Genomic DNA, 27129 nt, shown 5'->3' with positions numbered 1-27129 from the left:
GAACATTCTCTGGATAAGTCTCAGAGTAACCTGAGTCAGCAAGAACAGGAAAGACCTGACACATTTACTACCCTCTGCCCTGAAGGGGAAGAAAGGAGGCAGAAAGAATTCAGTAACTTTACGCCTGCTAAACATGAGGCTGGCATAAAAGAAAGCCATCAGTGCTTAGACAGGGACTGTGCTACTCACAGGTGACAGGTGACATGCAGACACCTACCTGAGCCCTGTTCTCCCTGGAAAACCTCAGTGGAAGGGAAAGGCACTCCCTCCCCCACCCTGTTTGGGTCTGGAAAACAGCAGGATGTACGAGGGCCCCTCCCCCATCAGACCAGGAGAAGGCTCACAGAAAGTCCCCCTGTTCACCCATGATAGGACCAGGTGTAGACCTCCCAAGTCCACACATTGTGGCTCATCCATGATTAGCTCAGCTGTTTGTCCCACTGAACAGGGGCACAAAAGCTGGCTAGTCCCACTTTGGTTTGGCTTTTCTCCTTCCTCCAGACCCTTAACATGGGCTTGCTCTCAGGCTGAGCCACACACAGCCCCTCCTGGGGGACAGGAGGACAGGCTGGCCTCAGGGAACCACCATGTCAGCACCACACCTGCTCATGCCTGGTTTGTTTACTCCTTTCCTGCCTTCAGACACCTGCAGGTCTTATGCTCATCGTGTTCTCCCACTGATGTAGTCACTGCCCCTAATACAACAGCAACTCTGCTCCCACTACACAGCCCCTGCCCCCAGTGCAACAGTGCCTATCCCCCCACCCAGGCTATGCAATCATTCTGCTCAATACAGGGCTCTCCTTACTCAATTCGAATTCTTCATTTGACACTGTCCAACAACACCCCTTTCCTACCCAAACTTTATCCAGGCCACTGTCCTCTCCACAGGCCCCTGAACTATGGGTGGCCCACACTCTGAGCATCCATGAGTTAAGGAACAAGGCCATGGGGAACTGAGCCAACAAATCTGTCCTTCACCACAGGGGCTGGATCCGGACAGTGGGCTTTCTTGCTCCATCTCTGTCACACAAAAAAGCAAAGCCTGGTTCCATTTCACTGAAGATGCTGGAGGATCTCTGAGACTGCACCTGGTTCTTTGCACTAAAGTGTCCTCAGCCTAGTTCGATTTGAGTTTACCTACCAGGACCACGGGGAGCCCCCTGATCTCCATTCCAAGATTTACTACCCCTGGATGTGGTGGTCCTCCCTCCTTTCACCAGGTAGGATTCAGCTGATCACAGGGAAACCCGGAGACAGGGATTTGACAGGAGGATGGACACCCGTCCCCAACCCACAACAGACTTTACCTCCTGGGGGAAAGAGGAAAGAACCCCACTTGTATTTCCACTCCAGTCACTGCTCATGGAAACAAAAAGGCAAAACTGAGTCATGGTGCAAAGGGATGTCCTTCAAAGTCATAATTTGCAACAAAATCAACCAAAGACACCAATAATTAGTCCCAGTAAAGCTAAACCAATATCATAATTTTAAACTTCATGAAAAATGGGTACCTGGGTGGCTCAGATGGTTAAGTGTCTGACTTGGGTCAGATCAAGATCTCACAGTTCATAGATTTGAGTCCTGCATTGGATTCTGTGCTGTCAGCTTAGAGCCTGGAGCCTGCTTTGGATTCTGGGTCTCCCACTCTTTCTGCCTCTCCCCCACTTGTTCACTCTCTCTCTTTAAAATAAACATTTAAGGGGCGCCTGGGTGGCGCAGTCGGTTGAGCGTCCGACTTCAGCCAGGTCACGATCTCGCGGTCCGTGAGTTCGAGCCCCGCGTCAGGCTCTGGGCTGATGGCTCGGAGCCTGGAGCCTGTTTCTGATTCTGTGTCTCCCTCTCTCTCTGCCCCTCCCCCGTTCATGCTCTGTCTCTGTCCCAAAAATAAATAAAAAAACGTTGAAAAAAAAAAAAATTTAAAAAAAAAAAAATAAACATTTAAAAAAATATTTTTAAGCTGAAGAAAAAGAGAAGTGATGTGAAAATGTATCTTTCATTAATAAAGACTGAAAAGAAGAGCAGACACAAAACCAGATTATTCCGGTATCACAACAGAGGACAGAAAATAACTTTCAACAATGAGGGGTCTCATGTCATGATAATTTAACAGGAACTTTTTGGAATGTATAATTCAAGACTTTTTGTAGAAGTATTTAAAGTTGTATGTACACACCAGCAACAGACACCTTTTTATCACATCCAGTCCAAAAGACATTGTAATGGGAAAGAGACATGTGGTACATAACCATGTGATTACTTCAAGTCTGAGGTAACAACATCTAGGTCACACAGATGTAGAGGACAAAGAAGGCCACCTAAAACCATCAGTGTTCATATCAGTGACACGAACTAGGAATTCATACACTTAGGGTCCCAATCAAGGAAGAGGCACCTGGAAACTCAAAAGCACAATCACAACAATGAAAATATTTCTCTCCCGCCTGAATTTTCATGAACAAAATACATGAAGTTCTATACCTGAAGTTTTCCCAAAATTGTGTCCGTTCAGGATCATCTCCATTGTACTGGCTCGCATTTTCAATAAGAATTTAAAGGAGGATAGGGGCGCCTGGGTGGCTCAGTGGGTTAAGCATCCGACTTCAGCTCAGGTCATGATCTCACAGTCTGTGAGTTCGAGCTCCGCGTCAGGCTCTGTGCTGACAGCTCAGAGCCTGAAGCCTGCTTCAGATTCTGCATCTCCCTCTCTCCCTGCCCCTCCCCTGTTCATGATCTGTCTCTCTCTGTCTCAAAAATAAATTAAAAAAAAAAGAATTTAAAGGAGGATAAATGCTATGCCACAGTGTGTCTGTGCTCACAGATTCCTGGGATACCTGAAGGCTTTTCCATGGTGCTTAAGTTTATGTGTGTCCTCGAAGGGAAGAGAGACAACTGAAGGCTTTCCCACAGAGCAGTCATTCGTAAGGTTCTGCCCACTCAGGGTCATCACATGTACATGCAGGTCTCTGGGACACTCGAAGGTCTTACCAGAGTCCTTACATACAAAGGCTTACTGTCCACTGTGCAGCCTGGTGTGTTCTTGAAGGGATCGGTGATTTGTCAAGATCTGTCCCCAGGGTGTTTCTTCACATGCACTCGAAGAGATGAGAAGAACCTGTATGCCTTCCCACACCTCTTGCATTCATAGGGTTTAGTTGCGCTGTGTGTTTTCAACTGACCTTGAACATTTTGCAGCTGACAACTTTCCCATACTCTATATACTCAAAAGGTCTCTCCCCAACATGTGTCCGTATGTGTACTTCCACAGTGACAGACACCTGAAGGTATTCCCACACTGCTGACACTCATAGGATCTCTCCCAAGCATGTGTCCTCATATGTGCTCCCAAGTTTCAAGGAGATGTGAAGGCTTTCCCACAGTGTTGACATTTACAGGGTTTTTCCCCAGTGTGTGTCTGCGTATGTATCCATAGATCAGTGTGATACATGAAGGCTCTGATACATTCCAGACATTAATAGGGTTTCACTACCTTGTGTGTGGTCCTGTAATGTTCAGAGGTCGATGTTTCCTGAAAGCTTCCCCTCACTCCTTACATTCCAGGTTTCCACCCCTGCGTGATTTCTCACAGTATGTAGTACAAGGGTGCACTTACGACTGAAGGCTTTTCCACAATGCACACATTTATAGCGTTGCTCGCCAGTGTGTGTCCTCACATGGTCTCGTAGGCATGAGTTATACCTGAAGGTTTTCCCACACACCTGACATTCATAGGGTCTCTCCCCTGTGTGTATTGTCACATGTTCTCGCAGATTCCAATGATATCTGAAGGTTTTCCTACACACCTGACATTCATACGGTCTTTCCCCAGTGTGCGTCCTCATATGTTCTCGCAGGCATGACTTATACCTGAACGTTTTCCCACACTCCTGACATTCATAGGGTCTCTCCTCCGTGTGTATCTTCACATGACTTCGCAGATTCCAATGATATCTGAAGGTCTTCCCACATTGCTGACATCCATACGGTCTTTCTCCAGTGTGTCTCCTCATATGCACTCGCAGGTCTGTGTGATTCCGGAAGGCTCTTCCACACTGCTGACATTCAAAGGGCCTTTCCCCAGTGTGCGTCCTCATATGTACTCGCAGGTATGATTGATCCCGAAAGGATCTGCCACACTCCTTACATTCATAGGTTTTCAATGTACTGTGAGTGGTCATGTGACGTTTAATATGACCATACCTCTGGAAAGATTTCCCACATTCCTTACATTCATAGGGTCTTTCCCCAGTGTGTGTCCTCATATGTACTCGCAGGTTTGGGTGATGCCTGAAAGCTTTGCCACACTCCCCACATTCATAGGGTTTCACTACATTGTGTGTGGTCATGTGACATTCAAAATGTAGACGTATCTTGAAAGTTGTCCCACATTCTTTACATTCCCAGGATCCATCCCCTGTAGGTCTTCTCCCAGGTACAAGAAAGGTGTGCTGACCAGGGAAGGCTTTCCCACATGGCTGATATTTATAGGGTTTCTCCTGAGCGTGGGTCCTCACATGTTTTTGCAGGCTTGACTTATACCCAAAGGCTCTCCCACACTCCTGACATTGAGAGGTTCTAGCCCCAGTGTGAGTTCTCATATGACGTGTAAGGAAGGAGTGATATAAGAAGGTTTTCCCACACATGTCACATGCATGGACCCTCTGTACACGGTCATTTTGCACATGACCCTGAAAAGAAGAAATGCAAGTGAAAGCTTTTCCACATTTCTTGCACTCTAGAGATTTTTTACTACTCAGACTCTTTGCGTATGTCTCCGATGCTCTCCCGGTGTCCTGACCTTCATAGGATTTCTCTACAAGGTCTGCATCCACATGAGTGCTGAGGCTCGTGATGGAGCTGCAGGCTGGGCAACATTCCTCACAGGGACTAGGTTTGAGTCCTGGGTGAGATCTTTGCAGATTCCCTAGGAAAAAACCATCTGTGAAGGTTTCCCTACACTTAGCACATTCACAGGATTTGCCTCCAGTAGGACACCCCTCATGCACAGTAAGACTTGTAATCGAGTTCAGGGTTTCTCCACATTGATCTCCTTCAAAACGTTCACAGACACTCTCCAACAAAGGACTGCTGTTCAAAATAGGAAGATACATGGTAAGGGAATAGTGATTAGAAGTGATCTCTTTAATAATTAATGATCTATTGATGCTTATTAATTATTATTGGACTACATAATGGACATTTTCAATGACTGAGTATGGTTGTGGCACTGTCTGCATGATTGCAAAATGGTTCAAGCTTACTGTTCTCCTGAGGACTCAAATAGAGTCATAACATACAGGGTTTCTTACCTATAGTTTTCCCTGACCATTTTTAACAACGCAACGGTTTTTCAGATGATCAATACCTAGAATGCATTTATAAAAACTTCGTTTTGTGAAAGTTTTGACTACACGATTGTTGTGCTAGGTTTACACCTGTTCTCTACTTTCAGGCTAGTCTCACCATTGCCAACATTCCCCATTCCTCCCTTACAAGTGTCACTCACCTCAAAAGCCCTTCCTGCATTTGGGTCAGATCTCCACTGCTGTGAAATTTCTGCTTCTCTACAAACACAGAACGGGAATCATTTTTTGTAAACATTAGTATTTTCTCTTCACTCAGAGGCTCATTCTGCAAAGAATTCCACTGAGTCTTTGATCCACTCATTTTACCTTGACTGGGAGAAACTACAAGAATTGGGAGCCTAGTTGAATTTCGTGGAAATGACCTGATGCGTAAGGTTAAAAAACAGGCCATATGGGGCGCCTGGGTGGCGCAGTCGGTTAAGCGTCCGGCTTCAGCCAGGTCACGATCTCGCGGTCCGTGAGTTCGAGCCCCGCGTCAGGCTCTGGGCTGATGGCTCGGAGCCTGGAGCCTGTTTCCGATTCTGTGTCTCCCTCTCTCTCTGCCCCTCCCCCGTTCATGCTCTCTCTCTCTGTCCCAAAAATAAATAAAAAACGTTGAAAAAAAATTAAAAAAAATAAATAAATAAAAATAAAAAATAAAAAAATAAAAAAAAAATAAAAAACAGGCCATATGTCTGCTTCTATTCATATACTGATCCCGAAATGGAAATGAACTTCATGAGGAAGAATGGTCATGGACCAAATTTCTGAGGACCCTTGTGACTTGGGACTTTGACGATAATAAAGTGTCTGAAATGGCAGCACGTTCATCCAGAAATACTTCAAACTAGATGCAGACTAATGTGGAGATAAGAATTCTCAGAAGAGCCAAGTAGGAAGGAACTGGGCAAGACACACACATCCACACCCTACCTCTACAGGAAGACAGAAAGACTGGCCACGTGGGCTACGATGGATAAAAAGTCCAACAGGGAGGACAGGTGAATGGCAAACATCACCCTGCTCATACAAAGCCTGAGCCATATTTCTAATGGATGCATCCAAACGCCAATCCCTTCTCCAGAACCTGGTCCAACCGAGGGTCGGCCAGTCTGAGGGCACAGAGGCCTTCGGTGGAGCCTGCCTGAGCTGCTCAGCTGCCATTAGGAGATTAGATGGTGTGTGTGCTTGCTGCCCTGCCCCTGAGAAGAGCTCAGCAGGAGGGAGGGTTTGAAGGACAACAAGCAATCTGGAAGATGGGCCTAATTTTCATCTTCACAGTCATGATGACTGATAATTGTGGGACTTTTTATTATTCATTCATTCATTCATTCATTCACTCATTTTTGGTAGAAGCATACTGACCTATATATTCATGTCAGGTGTGCAACATGGGGATTCAACAAGTGCATACATTACAAAATGCTCACCATAAAAAGTGTAATTGCTGTCACTATACAAAACTACAAAATTATTGACCATATTCCCTGTCCTCTACTTTTCCTTCCCATGACTTATTTATTCAATAAGTGCAAATCTGTTCTTCTCTATCCCCTCCATGATTTCACCTCTCAATGCCCTTCCAATCTCACAAACACCAATTTGTTCCCTAGAGTTTTAAGTCTTCCTATTTTCTGCTGTTTGTTCATTTTGTCATTTAGATTCCACATATAAGTAACCTGTTTTGTTTGTCTCTCTGTCTGACTTATTTATTTGGTGTAATACTCTCTAGCTCCATCCATGGTGTCACAAACATCAAGAATTCGTCCCTTTTATATTACTGAGGGACAGTCCCTTGTATGTAGATACCACATCTTCATTATCCATTCATCTGTTGAAGGACTCCTGTGTTGCTAAGGTATCTTGAGCACAGTGAACGTGGGGGTGCACATATCTGACTGTCCTGTTTTTTACCTTTGGTGAACTACCCACAAGTGAAATTATGGACCATACGGTATTGTTGTGTTTCCTTTTGTTGTGGAAACTCCATACTGTTTGACAAGCTGGCTGCACCCATTGAAATCCCACCAATGAGGCGTTTCCCTTTCTCCACATCCTCACCAACACTTGTACTTCCTGTTCCTTTCATACTAGCCATTAGCTCACCTGGTTTTAATTTGCATTTCCTTCAGGATTAGTGATACTGAGCAGCTTTTCATGTGCCAAGAGGCCATCTGTATATTTTCTGTGGGAAAATGTGTATTATATTCCTCTTTCAATTTTTTATTTTTCCTTTTGTTTCCCTTACCTGAAGGGATGAATCCACAAATATAATGCTATGGCTGATGTCCATGAGTTCAGTGCCTCCGTTTAGTCTTAAGACGTGTATGGGTTCAAGTCCTACACCGAGGTGTTTAATCCATACTGAGTTTCCTTTCAGGTAAGGGGTACAAAGCTGCCCAGTTTCACCTCCTTGCAGGTAGCTGTCTCATTCTCCCAACACCACTTATTGAAGAGACAGTCTTTTCCCCATTGTACAGTCTCAGATCCTTCCTTGTAGATTATTTTACCATATAAACTTGGGTTTCTTGGGGCGGCTGGGTGGCTCAGTCGGTTGAGCGGACAGCTTCGGCTCAGGTCATGATCTCACAGTCTGTGAGTTCGAGCCCGCGTCGGGCTCTGTGCTGACAGCTCAGAGCCTGGAGCCTGTTTCGGATTCTGTGTCTCCCTGTCTCTCTGACCCTCCCCCATTCATGCTCTGTCTCTCTCTGTCTCAAAAATAAATAAACGTTAAAAAAATTTTTTTTAACCTGGGTTTCTTTCTGGACTCTCTATTCTGTTGCCTTGATGTTAGTGTCTGGATTTGTGCCAGTACTATACTATTTTGTTGAGTGTAGTTTGAAATCTGGGACTGTTATATCTTCAGCTTTGGTATGCCTTCTGAAAATAGCTTTATTTGGAATCTTTTCTGTTTTCATACAAATTTTAGAATTTCTTGCTCTACTCCTCTCAAAAATGCTATTCATGAAATGATTGATAGGGATTGCACTGAATATATACAGTGCTTTTCATAGTATAGGCATTTTCAAAAAAATTAGTCCATACAATCCATGATAATGGTATAGCTTTCCCTTTACTGTGTCATGTTCAGTGTATTTATTAAATGTTTTATACCTACAAGAGTATGGATCTTTCAACTTCCTTGGTTACTTTTTAACATAATACTTTATTGTTTTTGAACTACTTGAACATGGGTTTGATTTCTTAATTTCTCAGCTATCTTGGTAGTAAACAGAGAAATGCACAGATTCTACAATATTTGTGTTCTGCAACTTTTATAAATTTCTTACTTCTAATACTAATTAGTGAAGCCTTAATGATATTCTATGTACAGTTTCATATAATTTGCAAATATTGACCTTTTCTTCCTCTTCCTGAAAAGACCAGGGAAGGTATGGAGCCATCCTTACCCACGGAGGACAGGTTCCTGCAGGTCTCCAGAATCACATCTTTAAAGAGGTTCCTCTGACCATGATCCAGCAAAGCCCACTCTTCTGGGGTGAAGTTCACAGCCACATCCTCAAAGACCACAGAGGCCTGAAACATACCACACATTCTATTGCAGCAAAGCTCCATCATCACCCACGTGTGTGGGAGAATGAAGGGTGTGGGTTAGAGAATGAAGGGTGTGGGTGACAGGCAGGGAGCTGACTCCATTCCTAGGACCCCTGAGTCACAACAGAGGGTGAGGACAACAGGTGACATGGACTTACACACACCCAATTTACTAGGTTATTTACACTGAGATCTGAACAGATCAATACTGTACAGATTGAAACATGAAATATTCACTCAGATAACACAGGAATTGGAGGACACACGCTTGGCTTGCTCTAAGACGATTGTGCCTCGTCAGCTCCAAGAACTGGAACCAGAATGTCAGGATGCTGTGGACACTCAGATTCCAGGGCTGCTTGATGGGAGCAGCTCTCGCCCTGGAAGGAACAAGGGCAAGAAGACTGGTGGAGTCCCCTCTCTTCCAACAGAGGCAGACACGACCCTTTCCCCGGATTAGGTGGGCTCTGGGCACCGACACAGGCCAGGGCCCGAGCACCTGGCACACCTGATGTGTAAGACGAGTCCGGGGCCTCAAGAAACGTGGAAGTCAGCAGGGCCGCTCAAACTTTTAACCCAGGGCCCAGAATTCAAGGAAAAGGGCACCAGAAGGAAGAGTCCCTGAGGGATTGATGGGGACACAGCCACCGCTCACGTTAACACAGGAGGAAGAATCACAGTGTATGGGCCGTTTTTAGGCAACAGGCCTGAGTGATGGAAAGATACACAGCAAAGGGCACAGCGAGCACACAGCTGAATGCACACGGGCTCCTGAGTGACCTGCCTCGAAATGGCCACAGGCCCTAACTAACCCCTGCGTACTTACAACCGGGCACAGGTCCCACACAGGGAGCATTCCAAAGGTTCCCATGCTCCCTCGTGACCCCATAACTGTAGCCCCTCAACACTGCCTCCCGGCAGACGGTCTCTCCTTTGCTGTCCTGCCCGCTGCTCCCTTGCAGGGTATTCAGTAAACTCCCATCTCCTCTGTTCTGCCTTGGGGGAACTCTCACCCCCTGAGCTGCGGGCCTCCCTCTGATCGGGTCACCCCACATTTGATGGCCTTCACAGGGACCCTCTGCTGTACTGGGCCTCTCCTGGGATTTCCTAGGAATTTCCTGGGAGTTTCCCTTGGTAGACTGACTCTAGTGTTTTCTGGGCAGCTGACAACCTCCACCTGAGGTTCCTCCTTGGTGAGGATCCCAAGTCCCAGGGGGCGTCTATGGGGCACCCCTTGCCCAACAGGATGAGGGATTTCCCCTCTTGCCCTTCAGGGGGATCCATGACTCCCTCTCCTTTCTTTTTGCCCTTTGGCAGGTGTAACCACAGTCCTCACCAGGCAGCCAAAGTTCTCTATCCAAGGGGTCCCTGGTATGGTCTATGGGTCTGAGGGTGAACAAGGTCAGACCATTCGGGCCTGTATGGGCAAATGACCCCTTTCCTCTCCTCTCCACTCTGTTCCCAAGGTCTATTCCCAACGAGTGGCAAATATGGCAACGGCAGCTCGGCCGTGGTGAATCCGCACATGTGAAGGACTCAGCTGGGACCCTTTCCTGACGCTGGCTGAGTCTCGGCAGCCTTGCTTCTGTCAGATTCCCCCCTTAACTCCTTAGTTCCCATGTATGCAGCTGCCATCTTGACCTACAAGCAAACACATTCCTACACATCTGAGTGCTGAGTCCTCCCCTCCTTTTGCATAAGTTCAATGAGAACGTATTCTCCTTGTAATAGGACACCATTGGACACAATGGTTGTTTTACTAAGGCTCTGACTGGAATGTTAGATTTGACAGAGACCTGCATAGACTCAGAATAAGCAGACAGCATGAAGGAATTAAGGTGGACTTTGTGGAGCCAATCAACCCCCCTGGAAATATTGGCCTGATGTCTTGCTGACAGAGTTCCCAGCAGCCTTACCAGGTGAGTCAAGTCAACTCCTGGCAGGCGCAGAAAACCTCAGGATAGTTTGGGGGCCTCAAGAGGAGGAAGTCACGAAAATTTATAGGTCTTGCAGACAAGTCTGATGATAGATATTTCACTTACCTTCTGGCCTCAAGGGGCTAATGAAGTTCAATCTAGAGATTCCTTATGAAAATTTTGAGCAAAGCAAGTTTTTGGAAAACTTATATGGTCAATCACTGCGTTTGCTGAGCTTTTGTAAGTAAGTAGGCCATTTTGTTCAAACTGGACTTGTTTTACAAATGAATTGTTCTTGATTTGGCTATCTCTGGAAATAAGAGTGAATGCAGAGAGAAAAAAATTATGTTTCAGGAACACATTTTTGTAGGTATTAGACTTTGATACTATTTCTTATAAACCAGACTAGGTCCTGAATTCGTCTGGTTTCCTCAAATTTCTGGCTACCGTTCTCCAAACTGGGGGTCCCATCGTCCATTCTCTTGAGTTAAAGTCATTAAAAACCAATCTGCCCTTTTTCCTCAAGTCCTGAAAACCAATCCTGAACAACTTGAGGTCAGCTTCAGAGGAACCACCATACAGCTCATGTAGACACAATCTCCATGCTTGTGTCTCTAGAGGGATAATGACAGGACCCCATGGACACAGGATTATGTGATCAACGGGAAAATGGGAAGGACTCCCCAACAACTGCATGACTCAACTATCACCCTGAACCAATCCTGTGTGACTGGGATCTCAAAATCGCTCCTTAAACCACAGCGTACCCCACTCCATAGGCTTAACTACGGACTTGTGGAAATACCGGGTGGGATCACATTCCTTATCTTGGACTGGAGGATGCACTTGGGGATGCTCTTATCTCCCAGGACAAGTATCTCCCACTTGCCATCGATTCCCGTAATGAGGATATAGTTAAGGGGAGACATCAGTCGCCCCTGATTTAGGCAAGTGGATGTCCACACGGCAAGTGCCGCAGGGCGGTGGCAGAGACAGGGACACCAGGGCACAGGGGGCCAGGGAAGACTGGTTTTCTAAAGGGTAAAAGGGATCATCAGATTCACGGGCAATAACCGAGTCTGGTGGATTTAACTGGAAACAAGAGGAACACACGGACAGAAAGTTCCAGCACGTGTGATCAGACCTGAGCGATGGAGGAGTTTTCCTACAGAACAAAAGACGGTCGTCTACACAGGAAGAGACGGGGAAGGACAAGTCTACTAACAACGTGAAGGGTGCATCCACGCACACAACCCAGAGAAAGGATACACCCTGACGTGGAGAAAACACAACACGCTGAAATGAAACAGACTGAATGTCCCCAGGACGTGAAGGAAACAGAACATCGGGAAGCAGACACGTGAGATACAGGAGACAACACACTGGAAACGCTTCCACAGAAGAGGAAACCCACACGTGACAAATGCTCAGCCCTGGAGGAATCAGATAAACTAACGTGTGACATCCAGGAGACCCCACGTCACACACTCGAGCTGGACGCCATGAAGTCGCAAGTGACAGGACCCAAAACCGACATGTGGTTCACACTCCACACCCCGTTTCCCGCTAACGTGTAACTTACGAGCTACAACATCCAATGTCCCCCCAGCGCAGAAGGACTTACGAGGCACTTACCCTGGCGACAAGACCACACTGCCAGCAGCAGCAAAGCCCACAAAGGAAAACATGAACTGGAGACCCACGCCCCACCATCCCGGGACGGAGGGCTTCACCAGACACACTGAGCCGCAAGCACCCGCCCGAGAGACACAGACGAGCCCTGGGCAGCCACACATCACCGGTGGCACTGCTGACATTCCCCTCTCGCCCCGCAACAGAGATCAGGTCGAGTGACGCCTGCTCGGGGGTGACGACACGGAAAGCTGCCAGCACAAAGAGGTATGGCCAAGGGACAAAAGTCCTAAGTGTCACCCACACTGGATTCCCAGGGCAGCGAGAGCCTCTCCAGGAACAACGGGCCGAGCACCAGAGCAGGAGCCGCTCAGACTGGTCACCCACGGCGCCCACACCACACATGACACCCCAGTGCACAGGGTGACACCCAGTCCCCCCATGAGCGCCAAGCTCTCCCTGCTGACACCGGTCCTCTGGGATGGAAGGAGGGGACCAGAGACCCCTGGGGACTGGACTCTGAGCTCCACACGCCCTGCACCCCCTCCTCTGGGGCCACAATTCTCACCAGAGAGGAAACCCTCCCAGTTTAGGATCTGACCCCTACACGCTCTGTGTTCATGACCCTTCCAATGGCACTTGACCCCGAGGAGCCTTCCCTCAGTCTGACCTGCACACACTTCCTGTTTCCACAGATCCCATTCAACTCCACAACCCCTTGGACGATGCCAACACCGGTCCTCGGAAGACACCCCAGGGCGGCCCCAGCCCCTTCCCCACTGGTCCCCACTGATCCCGGGGGCTGGAGGCCACCTGCAGGTGAGCGAGGCCCCACCGCACCTTCCCTCGCCTCCCACCAGGCCCAGCTTTGGGGGTGGCCGGTCCCCAGCCCAGAGGAGGCCCCAGCTTCCAGCAACTTGGGTCATCCGAATGACACGGGGACCCCAAGCTGCTGTGTGAACAACCAGGTGCAGAATCACGGCTTCCACCCTGAGGTCAAGGCCACAGTCGGAGGGGCGGCTCTAGGGCCCCTGCGTGGTTTCCCATGAATGGAAGCTATTTATCCCTTTCAGAGAACAGGGACCTGGTACCGTTAGAATTGAACCCGTCTCAGTTCACAGAATTTGTGTGCGTCTCTGACACCGGCAATTCCCAGGGGACAGATCAGGAAGACGGTTTTCCAGCTCTGGACCCTGCGTGGAACTGTCACCAGCATTTGGATGAATCTTCTGATCCATGACTCCACCCACCTGCATGCAGGTGTGGAGCCCCCTGCAGAACCCCCCCCCCCAACCCTCATGGAGAAGGACAGTTCTGTCCTGAGACACTTTTCCCCAGGGGACGCTCTCTGGATAAAGCCCCCAGTAACCCGAGTCAGCAGGGACAGGAACGACCTGACACACTTACCACCCTCTGCCCTGAAGGGGAAGAAAGGAGGCAGAAAGAACTCGGGCATTTTACACCTGCTCAACGCAAGGCTGGCGGAGGACAGAGCCATCCGTGCTGAGCTGGACAGGGTGACAGGTCCTGCTCACAGGTGACATGCAGACGCCTACCTGAGCCCTGTGCTCCTGGGAAAACCTCAGTGGAAGGGAAAGGCACTCCCTCCCCCACCCTGTTGGGGTCTGGAAAACAGCAGGCTGCACGAGGGCCCCTCCCCCGTCAGACCAGGAGAAGACTCACAGGAAGTCCCCCTGGCTCACCCACGACAGGGCCAGGCACAGATCCCCACACCCACACTTCGTGCCTCATCTGTGATCAGCTCAGCTGCTTGTCCCCAAGACCAAGGGGCACAAAATGCTGGCTGGTCCCGCTTTGCTTTGGCTTCTCTCCTTCCTCCAGACCCCTGAACGTGGGCTTGCTCTCAGCCTGAGCCACACACAGCCCCTCCTGGGGACAGGGGGACAGGCTGGCCTCAGGGAACCTCCACGTCAGCACCACACCTGCTCACGCCTGGTTTCTTTCCTTTTATACGACTCTTGAGACACTCCAGGATCTTATGCTCAGTGTCCCCCCTGTCGATGTAGGTTCCTGGAGATTTCTCTTTTTCCTTGTAATTTCCTGAGACTTTTGTAAGCTGGTGGCAACTCACATCCTGGAGACTGTGATCTCAATCAGTTAACCATTTGTTTTTCTCTTTCCTTCATTCTTGGGCGGCTAAAGGTGCCTGAGGAATGTCACACATACCCCACCTGCTGGGAGTGGGGGGGTGGGCTGTCTGCTTGTACTGTGCCCACAGCCTCCTTTGTTTCCCCACATCGGAGCACAGGACTCAGGTTGGTTGGGTGACAGGTCCACCGTGGGTCCCCCTGTAAGCTCAGCGGGTTAAGGGGTGCCCAGAAAAGCAATCGTTTTAGGACCCCCGCTCCATTCCGTGATCTACGCCTCACCGGCTCTATCTGCCCAGTACACCCCTTGCAGAGCTTCCTGGTCCGGGTCAGAATCACAAAGAAATGGAAAAACAAAAAAAGCAATCTCAGCCATTTACGACTTGAAGGGAACAGCGTGGAAGCAAAGACTGACAGTCCGCACCAGGCCAGGAAACAGCCAAACCCGTGAAACGCTCCGCGCGGTTTCCAAAGTGAGAAAACCCTGCATTTCTTACCCGAGATCGCAGCCCAGGACCCCGTGCGCGCGCACCTGCTCCCTCAGCGCGCGCTCAGCCCCGGCCCCACGTCCCACACTTACCTCCGCTGGATTCTAACGTCCAAGTCTCAGCCCCCGGGAGCAGCTCTGGCTCCGTGACCGTCACACTGCACGCGTGCTTTCCGGGCACGTCTTGCAGCTCGGTCCGAGCAACCTCACGCCCGCCTAGACTGCCCCCGACAAAGCTCCCCCCCCACCGCCCCGTCGCCGCTAGGGAGTCGCGGATTCAGAAGCTATTTCCTGAGGCCTCCTTATGGCTACAAATAGTTTCCTTTATGTGACAACTCACCCGGACAGTCTCTACCTGCCCTCCACCGAGGAGCAAACTCCTGCTTAGTCAGCTCGTCGCACACGCTCCCCGAATCCCAGGCCTCCCCCCTGCCCTCCCCCAGCCTCCCTTCTCAGTTCCAACCGCCCAGGACCCAGGTGCGGACCCCGGGGGACGGGGACACCCCGCCGCGGCCGCTCCCACCTAGGTCCGGCTGGTCCCCTCCGCCCCGCCGGCCCGCGCACTCACCATCTCGGGGCCCCCGCTCCGCGCCCTCCGGGCGTCCTCCCACGGCGCGCACACCCGCAACCTCGGCAGCGCTGGATCCCACTGCAACAGCCGCCCCGGCTGAAAGCCACACCCACCGGGCTCTCGCTCGGGCCTGATTGGGTGGTGTACAGGTCCCGGGCCCTGATTGGGCGATCCTTCAGTCCCTGCGACCTGATTGGATGGGTTCCGAAGATAATCCCCCAGAACCCAATTGGACGTTACCAAGCCACCTCGCTTCCTCACCGTGATAGGACAGCCTTTGGCCCTTCCCGTTCTGATTGGAGGGTAGTCCTGGCACCGCCCCTGTGACCACAAATTGGGCAGATCCCCCCCAGGCCCCGCCTCCTAGCCCCTGAGTGACAGGCTGGCGGTACACACGTGTCTGATCCCTCTTTGAGGAGGTCTCACTCAGCAGAATGCGCTCCAGGTGGCCTGACCCTCCTGCCTCCTATACTGTCCCGAGAATCCGACTCACTTCCTCTGCGGAGCCTCCCTAGTCCAGCGGCGGATGGAACGCGACAAACAAAAGAGCCTGGTGACGCTTGTGTTTCTGGTCCACATCCGATGATGGTGCACCTGTCCGCTGTCTTTTTTTTCAACTTTTTTTTTTTTTAATTTTTTTCAACGTTTTTTATTTATTTTTGGGACAGAGAGAGACAGAGCATGAACGGGGGAGGGGCAGAGAGAGAGGGAGACACAGAACCGGAAGCAGGCTCCAGGCTCCGAGCCGTCAGCCCAGAGCCTGACGCGGGGCTCGAACTCACGGACGGCGAGATCGTGACCTGGCTGAGATCGTGACCTGGCTGAGATCGTGACCTGGCTGAAGTCGGACGCTTAACCGACTGCGCCACCCAGGAGCCCCTCCTGTCCTCTGTCTTTAAGAACAGCTCAGTGACACGGCGCCTGGGTGGCTCAGAGCCTGCAGCCTGCCTGGGATTGTGTGTGTCTCTCTCTCACTGCCCCTCCCCCGCTTGTGCTCTGCCTCTGTCTCTCAAAAATAAAAGAATATTTAAAAAATTAAAATAAAAGAGACAGAAGAAAGCTCACTGATCTGTGACCTCACCTAGGGGGAGATAGGTCTCCCTGGGTTTTGACCTGGCCCTTTGAAAGCGTGAGGCCCCGCCCTCTGAATCAACATCCACTTCTCAGGCCTCAGGGCAATCAAACCTGCCCTGGGGCCTCAGCCAGCAAGGGACATGGGACCCCGTGGTCCCAGCGGCCCACAGCCACAGGTGGGCCTTACACGTTACAACCCTCAGGTGTGCGTTATATTCTGCAAGGAAAGTCACGGCAGATGCAGTTTGTAATCAGACCCTGTAAATGAGAAATGTAAACGCTCCGTTTCCTTCTTCAGGCGGTGTATTGATGTGGGACAGTTATGAGAACATACAAAAAAAGAAAGAAAAAAGAACACTGAGTTTTACTCTGACAAGTGTGAGCCCTATGGGATGTGAATTATATCTCCATTTTCCGAAACAAATTTAAAGGCCACAATAGCCAGGAAATCATGCCTCCTGGGCACTGTTGAAATACTTCGTGTTTCTACGGATTTGCCCACTCTGCCTATTTAAGGTAAGTGACTCACACCATGTGGCCTGGTGTGGCTGGTGTCTTCCACGTGGTATAACATTGTCACCATACGTTCACGTGCATGCTGTGTCTGTCCTTCATTCCTCTCCGGGGCTGAATCACCGTCCGTCCTGTGGATACGCCGCACCCTGTTCATCCATCCACACACCGGGGGACACTTGGGACGTGTCCCTCTTTTGCGGGGTCTGCACAGTTTTGCACCTGGCATCCGTGTGCACACATCTGAGTGTCTGTTTAAGCTTATGTAGGACTGGAACACTTGGGTCACACTGCGGTTCTGTGTTTCACTTTTTGAGGAACCACCAATCTTTTTTCCACGTCAGCTGCCCTGACACTCCCACCAGCCAAGCACAGGGTTCCGCTTTCTCCACATCGTGGCCGCCGCTTCTTTTCTGGATTCTGGCTCCTAGCCGTCCTCGTGAGTGGGAAGTGACATCTCATCGTGGTTCTGACTCGCATCGTCCTGATGGGAGGATCGTTTCATGTGTCTATTAGACATTTGTGCGTCATCTTAAGAGAAATGGCTGATCAAGGTTTTGCTCCCTTTCTGACGGGGATGAGTTTTTGTTATTCAGATAGGAGTTCTTTGTGTATTCTGCAGGATAAAATCTTATCATACATGCGATTTACAAGGACGTTCTCCCATTTATGGGTGTCCATTCAATCTCGATAATGACACCAAAGACTTTGATCTTGCTGAAGCCTCATTTACCTACTTTTTCTTGTGTTCCCTGTGATTATCCTGTCAGTTAAGAAACCTTACCGAATGCAAGTTCATCAAGATTTCTCCCTGAGTTTCTCTCACTCTCAGATTATCCAGGACAGGCCCCTTCAGGGCTGGGGATTCTCAACAGAACTGTTTCCGTGGCCTGGAACTGAGATGCTCTGATAACGCACATGTCCCTAGACAGTTGTTTAATGTGAAAAAACATGAAGTTTATGGTAACTCATTTTCTATCTTAAGTGATGACTTTTGATTCCAATCTGAGTATAATTTGATACTCAACACTGTCATCATTATGCTTCCAACATAGCAAGCTCTTTGAAATGTTTTTAATTTTGGCTCTTATATTAGAGGGAGAGAAACTGTGAAGAGGGGAAAGGAGCAGAGGGAGAGATAGACAGAATCTTAACAGGCTGCACACTCCGTGATGAATCTGAAATGGGCCTCGATCCCATGACCTTGGGATTATGATGTGAGCAGAAATCAAGAGCTGGACGCTCAACCAACTGAGCCACCCAGATGCCCCCCACCCACCCCAGACTCTATTTTCTACCCTGTTTACACACACGACCATAACAAGGTTTTCAAGTGCCTTGACTCATCACAGACAAGGAAGTGCCTCATGGGAGGACAGGTGGCGGAAATGAAAGTGCCTTGTCTGAGGGCGAGGTGACATGGTTTCTGCTCAAGGAGAGAAAGCCACAGCCCAGTACTGAGCACCAGGCCAGATTCCGCTGCCTGAGGCTGTGTTTGTCATTCTCATTGGCTTTGTGAACACTATTTCTTCTCGTTGTTTACCGACAAGCAAGAAATACGCGTGTGTCTGGCTCCCCTTCCCACACTCTTGAGCTGCAAGATCGTGACTCCTGGTGTTCTTTGTCCAAGGTCATTACATAAGCACCAATTAGGGTTTCAACATTAGGAGTGACAATGCCATTTTTACAAACAAAAGGTGATAGTTGTAAGGAATTAGAGATGAAGGATAGTTGTACAGGAATTAGAGAAAACCACAACAGAAATAAAAAGTCAAAGTTTAGAAGTCTTGTGAAAATACAAAAGGGAACCCTTCCTCAAATGAAGGCATGAGGCCAGCAGAAACCCCTTTCCCATCCAACCCTGGTCAGTTGTGGACCCTGCAGATGAAAACAGCAGTGGCAGGGGACGAAACTTTCCTCCGACCAGCAACACTCCAGCCAATGAGACAGAGGCACACCAGCCATTGAGAGATAGACACAGACCAGCTGAGAGGGGATCACGGCCCAGCTGATGAGAGGCGGGCACAGCTCGGCCAATGAGAGTCAGTCACAGACCAGCCGATGAGGAGGCACCATCTTCAAAACCCCCACCCCACCCCTTTTGTCCCAAAGGGCCTTTTCTTTACAACAACCCACCCCAGTTCTCCTGTTCCCTGTAAAAGAGCATCCTCTCCTTTCTCCTCTGAACTTGCCCACAGTTTCGCCATTTCTTGTGTGTCCTGATTTGCAATCCTTGCTATTCCCAATAAATCCGGTTTTGCTTGTAAAATGCCAGACAATTAAGGTTGACCTACTTGGCATCAAAAGCTGTGCCCATGAGAAGTCTGCTGGCCTTCAGACCTACTCCTGTGTGGACTCAGACTGTTCCTACCTGGAACCGTGTGGGCCTTGGGACCATGTCTTTTTGGAACCAGTCTTTTCCTGTAGAAGCAGGGTTTCTTAGGATGTGCTCTTTTCGTTCTAAAGAAAAAGCTGTGGAATTGGACCCCAGTCATCAAAATTTGTGAGTCCTTCAGCCCCCATTCAGTGGTCCCCTCAGGTTTTGTGCTTAAAAACTGTGGTCTCTCCCCACGTGAATTTCTAACTAAAGTTCTAACTCACTTCAGCAGGAATTATCTCCCCTAGATGACTCTTACCAAAATTGAATTGGATAGTCATGACCCTATAATTGTCAAAAACAGAGGGGATGCCTACTTTAATGGGTATTTGGAAGCTTCCAAACACTATCAGAATGTAAATTCCCTTCTCTGCAAAACACTATTTCTAAATAATCAGAGACAAACCACTGAAAGGTGTCAAAATGGCTTCCGAGTCTCCGTCTCCTTCCCCATCTTCTTTGTCTCCAGACACGTGGGTGCCTCTTCCAGTGCAGACCAGGCCATCAGTGCCCCCTTCCTCTCTTCCCTCTGCTCCCTCCCTGCCACCTGTGTACCCCCACCCTCCTCCTAATCCTTTCAGTGAAGGTCCTTTTCCTCTGACTCTCTCCCCAGTCCTTGCTCTCCTGAACCTGTTAAAACACTCCCCTGTGGGGATCCAAATAAAGCCTAAGGTAAAGCCTGATGGTCAGAGGCTGAACTAGGAGCCAGAGTTAGACTTTCCCAAAGCGACTGAGGATCCCCAGTGGTTTGCTGAAGAATTTAACAGTTATTCAAACTCACCACCCTGGTTTCTCAGATTTATACCAGTTGGATCACATGCTTGCTGGAGACGGCCAGGCCAAACACTGGATGAAGCTAGCCCAGTGGGAACACCCTAAAGAGTATTGGGGAATCAGACACCTACATGTTGGCCAGGATGCTAGAACATTCGCTGGAAATACTACTGACCCAATTACAACATCTTCCCTTAAGCCTGGGGAGGGGAACAAAACTCAGACTTGCACATCAGAACCTGATGAGCGTTTCCAGGATGATGACAACGGACTCCAAAGTGCGTTTCAAGAAAATTCTCAATTTTTACTGACAGCATATGAAAGCTCTCTAAACAAAATTTTGAAAACACGTAGTTTCTGCTATCATTACAAAGAGCCGGGATGTTGGAGAAAAGCTTGTTTACACACATAAGCACTTGGCCCATCTGTATCCCTCCAACCGGCCTTTCCAGTGTCCTCCTCATCCCCAGTGACAGGGCTCCAGGGAATCATAGGGGTTCTTCCCAGTCCTCCCTCTGACTCAGCTTGTGGAACCACCTCCACACTGGGAATGAGTCTCTGTCTTACACTCTTGGTGCCCAACCGCCGGCTGTAACACAGCTCCTGACTGGAAGGACTAAAAGTGTTTCAATAGTGGGGGAGTGGGGGGACTCTAAAATATCACAACAGGTTCCTGCCTCTGAGCCTTTTGTCTAGGCCCTTTGAGAGATACTCACCCTGTCCTCCTCTATTCTACTTCTCTATTCATTTATGGGGCTGATATTTCTTATAAAAGTGTCTTGCCAGATTTTGATTCCCTCAACATGGGCAAATAATTCTAGAATTTGGAGGTAGTAATCAAAATTCCAACCAAGGAAATATGTGACCCCGGGTCCTCTCTTCTATGCTCTGTCTTTGAGGCACTACAGCAGGGGGTGGGAACATAGGTCATTTGTTCCCACTGGATCGGCTTCCATGCTCTTTATGGGCAAAATCCTCCACTGATATTGGCAGAATCTACAATGCATCTCCCATGAAGATAACATTATAATTTCCAAGCCCTCTTGGCACAATGTGATAAATACTCCCTAACTATGGAGGCTGTTCAGGGCATCAAGCCCATGATGGAAGATTAGAAGGCTCAGGTGGTGTTGATGCCCTGCGGTATTCCTTGAAACACCTCTGTTTTAATTGTGAGGACATCCAGTGGCTGACGGTGGATGTCCGTCCTGGACCCATCAGAAGTCAGTGACATCTTCCCTCCACACCGTTGTTTCCAACCCCCACTGGCTACAGACACCCACTGCCCCTGAGAACAAATTCTTCACTGGGACTTATCTATGCAGAGGATTTTCCTATTCCAGTTGGTAAGTGTAGCGAGGTTTTGCTCTCTCTTGGAGGCACAGAAATACACTGGACAGTCGTGCCCCAGGGACTGACGGTCTTCCTGTCGTTTCACAAACCACTAAAGCTGATCTGGAGGAGAGAGAGTCTTCCACATCTCTACTTTGTTACGGTACGCAGGTAGTTTCATTGTCTGCTTCCCCCCAGTGGAAGACATCATGTACCTGTTGCAACTTTTGGCTTTAAAGGGACATAAAGCCTCAAAAATCTGCAGTTTGCTCAGACTCAGGACCAATACTTAGGGCACTTGATCGTGGAACCAGACCTCATTTGGATCCAAAGAAAACCCCTCATGACTGCTTAATGCTGATATGTCCCCTTTTGACTCCCCATGGCAATTTACATGCCACTCCTCTAAACAGTAAAGATTTTGCATAGTTTACTGATGGGTCTTTTAAAAAAAGATCAAAGTGGTAAATATTAACTTGCGTGTACTATTGCAAATCCTTATTTTCTTTAAAGTTTTTATTTTATTATCATTTGGGATTTTAAAAAATCTTTTTTAATGTTTATTTTTGAGAGGGAGAGACAGAGTGAGACTGACTGAGTCACCCTTGTGCCCCCAGCCTCACGTGTTCTTGAAGGAAGCGGTGATTTGTCAAGTTCTCTCCCCAGGGTGTTTCTTCATATGAACTCGAACAGATGAGAACTTGTACACCTTCTCACACTTCTTACATTCACAGGGTTTGGTTGCGCTGTGTGTTTTCAAATGACTTTGAAAACTCTGCAGCTGGCTGAAAGCTTTCCCACACTGGTAAATGCCATAACTGTTTTAGAAATTACATATAATCCATAAAGTATTAATATGTCATGGTATAATGTCATCGCTTGACATTCTAATTATTAAAATGCCAGGTGTCACAGAATTAACCACATTTCCTTGTCAGCTACATTATATTGACGTCTCATATCAAATCTTTAGCCATGGCCATTTCTGAGGGGGCTTTTTAAAAATTTTTTTTTTTTTTTTAATTTTTTTTTTTTCAACTTTTTTTTTAATTTACTTTTGGGACAGAGAGAGACAGAGCATGAACGGGGGAGGGGCAGAGAGAGAGGGAGACACAGAATCGGAAACAGGCTCCAGGCTCCGAGCTGTCAGCACAGAGCCCGACGCGGGGCTCGAACTCACAGACCGCGAGATCGTGACCTGGCTGAAGTCGGACGCTTAACCGACTGCGCCACCCAGGCGCCCCAAAAATTTTAATGTTTATTTATTTTTGAGAGAGAGACAGAGCGTGAGAATGGGGAGGGGCAGAAAGAGAGGGAGACACAGAATCCAAAGCAGGCTCCAGTATCCAAGCTGTCGGCACAGAGCCCGATGCAGGGCTCGAACTCACAAACCACAAGATCATAACCTGAGCTGAAGTCGGATGCTTAACAGGCCGAGCCACCCAGGCGCCCCACCATTTCTTTGTTTTATTTTGTAACTTACAGTGATTTTTGTGATACTCTTGCAATATGAGTTTGGTCTTAAACAAGATTCATGAAAAGAAGTCTTTTGTTGTTGTTTTCAAAAATACAGGTATTTGATATCATCAAGCTCATAAAACTGAACTGAATAAGAATCAGAACCCACACACAGAATATCTTTGAAGCAATATGACAGGACACCACATCATTGAAATAAAGAGCAAACAATTATGATAAAATTATCAGCAGTTGCTTAACAAAGACATGTTCTCAAAATCTAAGGATGCAGTTGGGGCGCCTGGGTGGCGCAGTCGGTTAAGCGTCCGACTTCAGCCAGGTCATGATCTCGCGGTCCGTGAGTTCGAGCCCCGCGTCAGGCTCTGGGCTGATGGCTCGGAGCCTGGAGCCTGTTTCCGATTCTGTGTCTCCCTCTCTCTCTGCCCCTCCCCCGTTCATGCTCTGTCTCTCTCTGTCCAAAAATAAATAAAAAACGTTGAAAAAAAAATTAAAAAAAAAAATCTAAGGATGCAGAACCCCAGCTACATCAGTCACAATGAAGGAAACACCCCTTCCTCTGGGGCTGCAGCGTGGGTTTGCTAGTCACACAGCTGATATGGGGTTTGTGATCTAAATAGGTTTTTTTTTTTTTTTCAACGTTTTTTATTTATTTTTGGGACAGAGAGAGACAGAGCATGAACGGGGGAGGGGCAGAGAGAGAGGGAGACACAGAATCGGAAACAGGCTCCAGGCTCCGAGCCATCAGCCCAGACAGAGCCTGACGCGGGGCTCGAACTCACGGACCGCGAGATCGTGACCTGGCTGAAGTCGGACGCTTAACCGACTGTGCCACCCAGGCGCCCCTAAACAGGTTTTTTAAAACTCATATAACAACAATAAAAAAGACATAAAGGCAAATAATACAACTAAATAATGGACAAATAATGTAAGTGTATTTTCCCCAGGAATATATACAAATGGCCAAAAGCACATGACACAATGCTCAATGTCACCAATCATCAGGGATCCATATGCAAAATTCAACTGTGTACAGACACTTCCAACCTACTCTATGAGCCAATTCATCTGATACCACGTCTAGTCATATGTAAAATGGATTCTACGACTTGACCAAGTGGGATTTATCTGCCAATAAATTGGTTGGTTCAGCAAGAAAACAGCAGTTATCAACCTTATGAACAGAAGAGAAACAGAACCCCATGATCACGTCAACAGATACAGAAAAGACATCTGACTAAACCCACCACCCTTTCTGGCAAAAATACTTAGCCAATCAAGAACAGAAGGGAACTTCCTCACCCAGGTAAGGGGCAGCTAGGAAAAGTCCACACCTAACATTTCAGCAGACACTTCTACAAACAAGATATGCACATGGTCAATAGATTCATTAAAAGATGCTAGACAGTCATCAGGAAATGCTCATCAAACTACAAGCAGAGACCCATTTACACTCACTAGGATGGTCACAAAGACAGTTTTCTTTTTAAGGCTAACGTTACTTGGTGATCACGAGTGGACCCAGGGAAGACCCAAACCACTTCGAGCTCGTGAGCAAACAGGTGCAGGTCTCACAGAGCCCACTGAGCTCATGGTTTCTCACAACCCGAAATGGAATGTAAGTTTTGCCCTCGGATCACAGCCACACTCTGTGACTATGCTGTCCAGGGTTATTTCAGATCTGTTTTATGGGTTTGTCCTTTCTGAAAGAACCCATTTGGCTTTTATTCTGACTACCTTTCAGAACCGGACTATTCACCTTGGAACTGTGCTTGTTGGAAATGCACTCGACTTCAGTCTGATTTCTTCTGCAAAGAGGCTACTCCTGTAGAAACCAGTGTTTAGAAACTTTTATTTTTCTAGAGAAAACAACCAAGAAATGGATTCCAGTCATCAAAGCACTGTGCAGGAACCCCCAACTGGAACCCTGGACAGTTTTAGGTTTGGGAACCAAGGTCTCTCGTAGTGTGCATTTCTAACAAAATGAACCAACAGAGCCAAATGTAATTTAAAACTACAGTGGCCTTTATGGGGAACTTCCAATCTCCCCAAACCTGTTTTATTGATACTTAAATTAGGAAGTCATAATTCTGAAACACTGAATTTGGTACGCATTTTAATGGGTACCTGTATAGACTTCCAAATATTTTCAAGAAACTATGTGTGCCTCTTTACAAACACTTTCATTAAAAAAATATTTTTATTTAAATTCTAATTAGTTAACATACAGTACAATATTAGTTTCAGGAGTAGAATTCAGTGATTCCTCACTTACATACAACATCCAGTGCTCCTCACAAGTGTCCTCCATAAGAACCATCATCCATGTAGCCCATTCCCCACCACCTCCCTCCATCAACCTTCGGTTTGTTCTCTAGAGTTCAGCATTTCTTATGGTTTGTTTCCCTCTCTCTTTCCCCCTCATGCCACATATTCATCTGTGTTGTTCCTTAAAAACCACATGAGTGAAATCAGATGGTATTTGTCTTCCTCTGACTATTTTGCTTAGCATAATACATCTAGTTCCATCCATGTCACTGCAAATGGCAAGATTTTATTCTTTTTGATGGCTGAGAAATATCCCGTTGTGTACAGCACATCTTTTTTTTTGACAGAGAGAGAGAGACAGAGAGACAGAGAGAGAAAGCACTTCTGTCACTTTATCTTCTGGGACTCCTATGATACGAATATTAATATGCTTTAAAGACTTGCTTAGTTCCCTAAGTCTTCATTTTTGATTCAATGCCTTTCTTACCCTCTTCCTTTCAGCTTCATTACTTTCCATAATTTTGTCTTCTATATCACTGATTCATTCCTCTGCTTCATCCATCCTCATTGTCATGGCTTCCATTCAGTTTGCATCTCAGATACAGCAACTTTAATTTCAGCCTGACTTGTTTTTAGTTCTTTCTTCTCTGGCGTAAGGGATTCTCTAGTGTCTTCCATGCTTTTTTAAAGCCCAGCTAATATCCTTATAATTTTTGTTTTAAATTCTAGCTCAGACATCTTACTTGTACCTATACTGAATAAATCCCTGGCCATGACTTCTTCCTGTTCTTTCTTTTGAGTTGAATTCCTCTGTCTTGTCATTTTGGAGGTCAAAAAAAAAAAAAAAAAAAAAAGATAGATCCTCGCTATATTTTGGTCTAACTGGAACAACTGGCATTAACACACAGACAGTCAAAAACCCTGATGGATAAAAGGGAATGCATGCAGAGGCTCCCCTGATTTTCGGAAGTGGATGTCCACCCAACAGGTGCCATGGGGCAGCAGCAGAGATGGGGACACGTGGACACACGGTCCAGAGAAGACTGGTTAACTAAGAGAAAAAAATGAATCATTTCCCTCATCAACTTCATGGACACTAACAAAGTAATGTGGATTTAACTGTCATGGAATCAAATAGAACACAGAGAGGAACTTATCACATGTGTGATTATGACCTGAGCGATGGAAGAGTTTTCTCACAGAACAACAACCAAAAAAAAGGTAATCTAGGGGTGCGTGGGTAGCTCTGTCAATTAAGTGTCCAACATAGCCTCAGGTAATTGTCTCAGGGTTCATGAGTTTGAGCCCCGCATCAGACTCTCTACTGTCAGCACAGAGACTTCTTTGGATCCTCTGTCTTCGCCCCCTCTGTGTCCATCTCTGGTGTTGGCATGCACAAAGGCATGCACACATTCTCTCTCTCCCTCTAAAATAAATAAATATTTTTTAAAAGAAGGTAATCTACACAGGTCAAGTCTACTAACAGAGTGAAGGGCCATTCCACATGGACAATAGAGAGAAATCATACACCCTGACCTGGAGAAAATACTTACAACACATAGAAATGAAACAGCATGAATATCCATAGAATGTGAAGAAGACCGAAGACACAAGAAGCACACATTTGAGTTACAGGTGACAATATGCTGGAAATGCTTCCACAGAAGAGGGAACCCCACACGTGAGAAATGCTCAGCCCTA

General features: G+C 47.6%; 1 protein-coding gene across 6 annotated transcripts in view; it reads right to left on the bottom strand.

The window, feature by feature from the left end:
• Positions 1-27129, bottom strand: part of LOC131510824 (zinc finger protein 555-like) — a 106099-nt gene that overhangs the window by 56167 nt on the left and 22803 nt on the right. For 2 of the 6 annotated variants that reach the window (XM_058728402.1, XM_058728403.1), the window contains exons 2-4: positions 8756-8882; positions 5507-5564; positions 2774-5088 (exon numbers count right to left, since the gene is read on the bottom strand). In XM_058728402.1, coding sequence (XP_058584385.1) covers positions 3513-5088; positions 5507-5564; positions 8756-8882 — 1761 coding nt within the window. In that variant the 3' untranslated portion in view covers positions 2774-3512. Of the gene's footprint in view, positions 1-2773; positions 5089-5506; positions 5565-8755; positions 8883-15611; positions 16199-27129 lie in introns of those variants that run through there. The other 4 variants (XM_058728401.1, XM_058728405.1, XM_058728400.1 and 1 more) reach the window with 4 other exon arrangements.

Source organism: Neofelis nebulosa, chromosome 4, assembly GCF_028018385.1.
Source record: "Neofelis nebulosa isolate mNeoNeb1 chromosome 4, mNeoNeb1.pri, whole genome shotgun sequence".
In the NCBI taxonomy this organism is placed as follows: domain Eukaryota; kingdom Metazoa; phylum Chordata; class Mammalia; order Carnivora; family Felidae; genus Neofelis; species Neofelis nebulosa.
The sequence above is the reverse complement of the archived record's forward strand: the minus strand, read 5'-3'. Positions and strand labels throughout refer to the sequence as shown.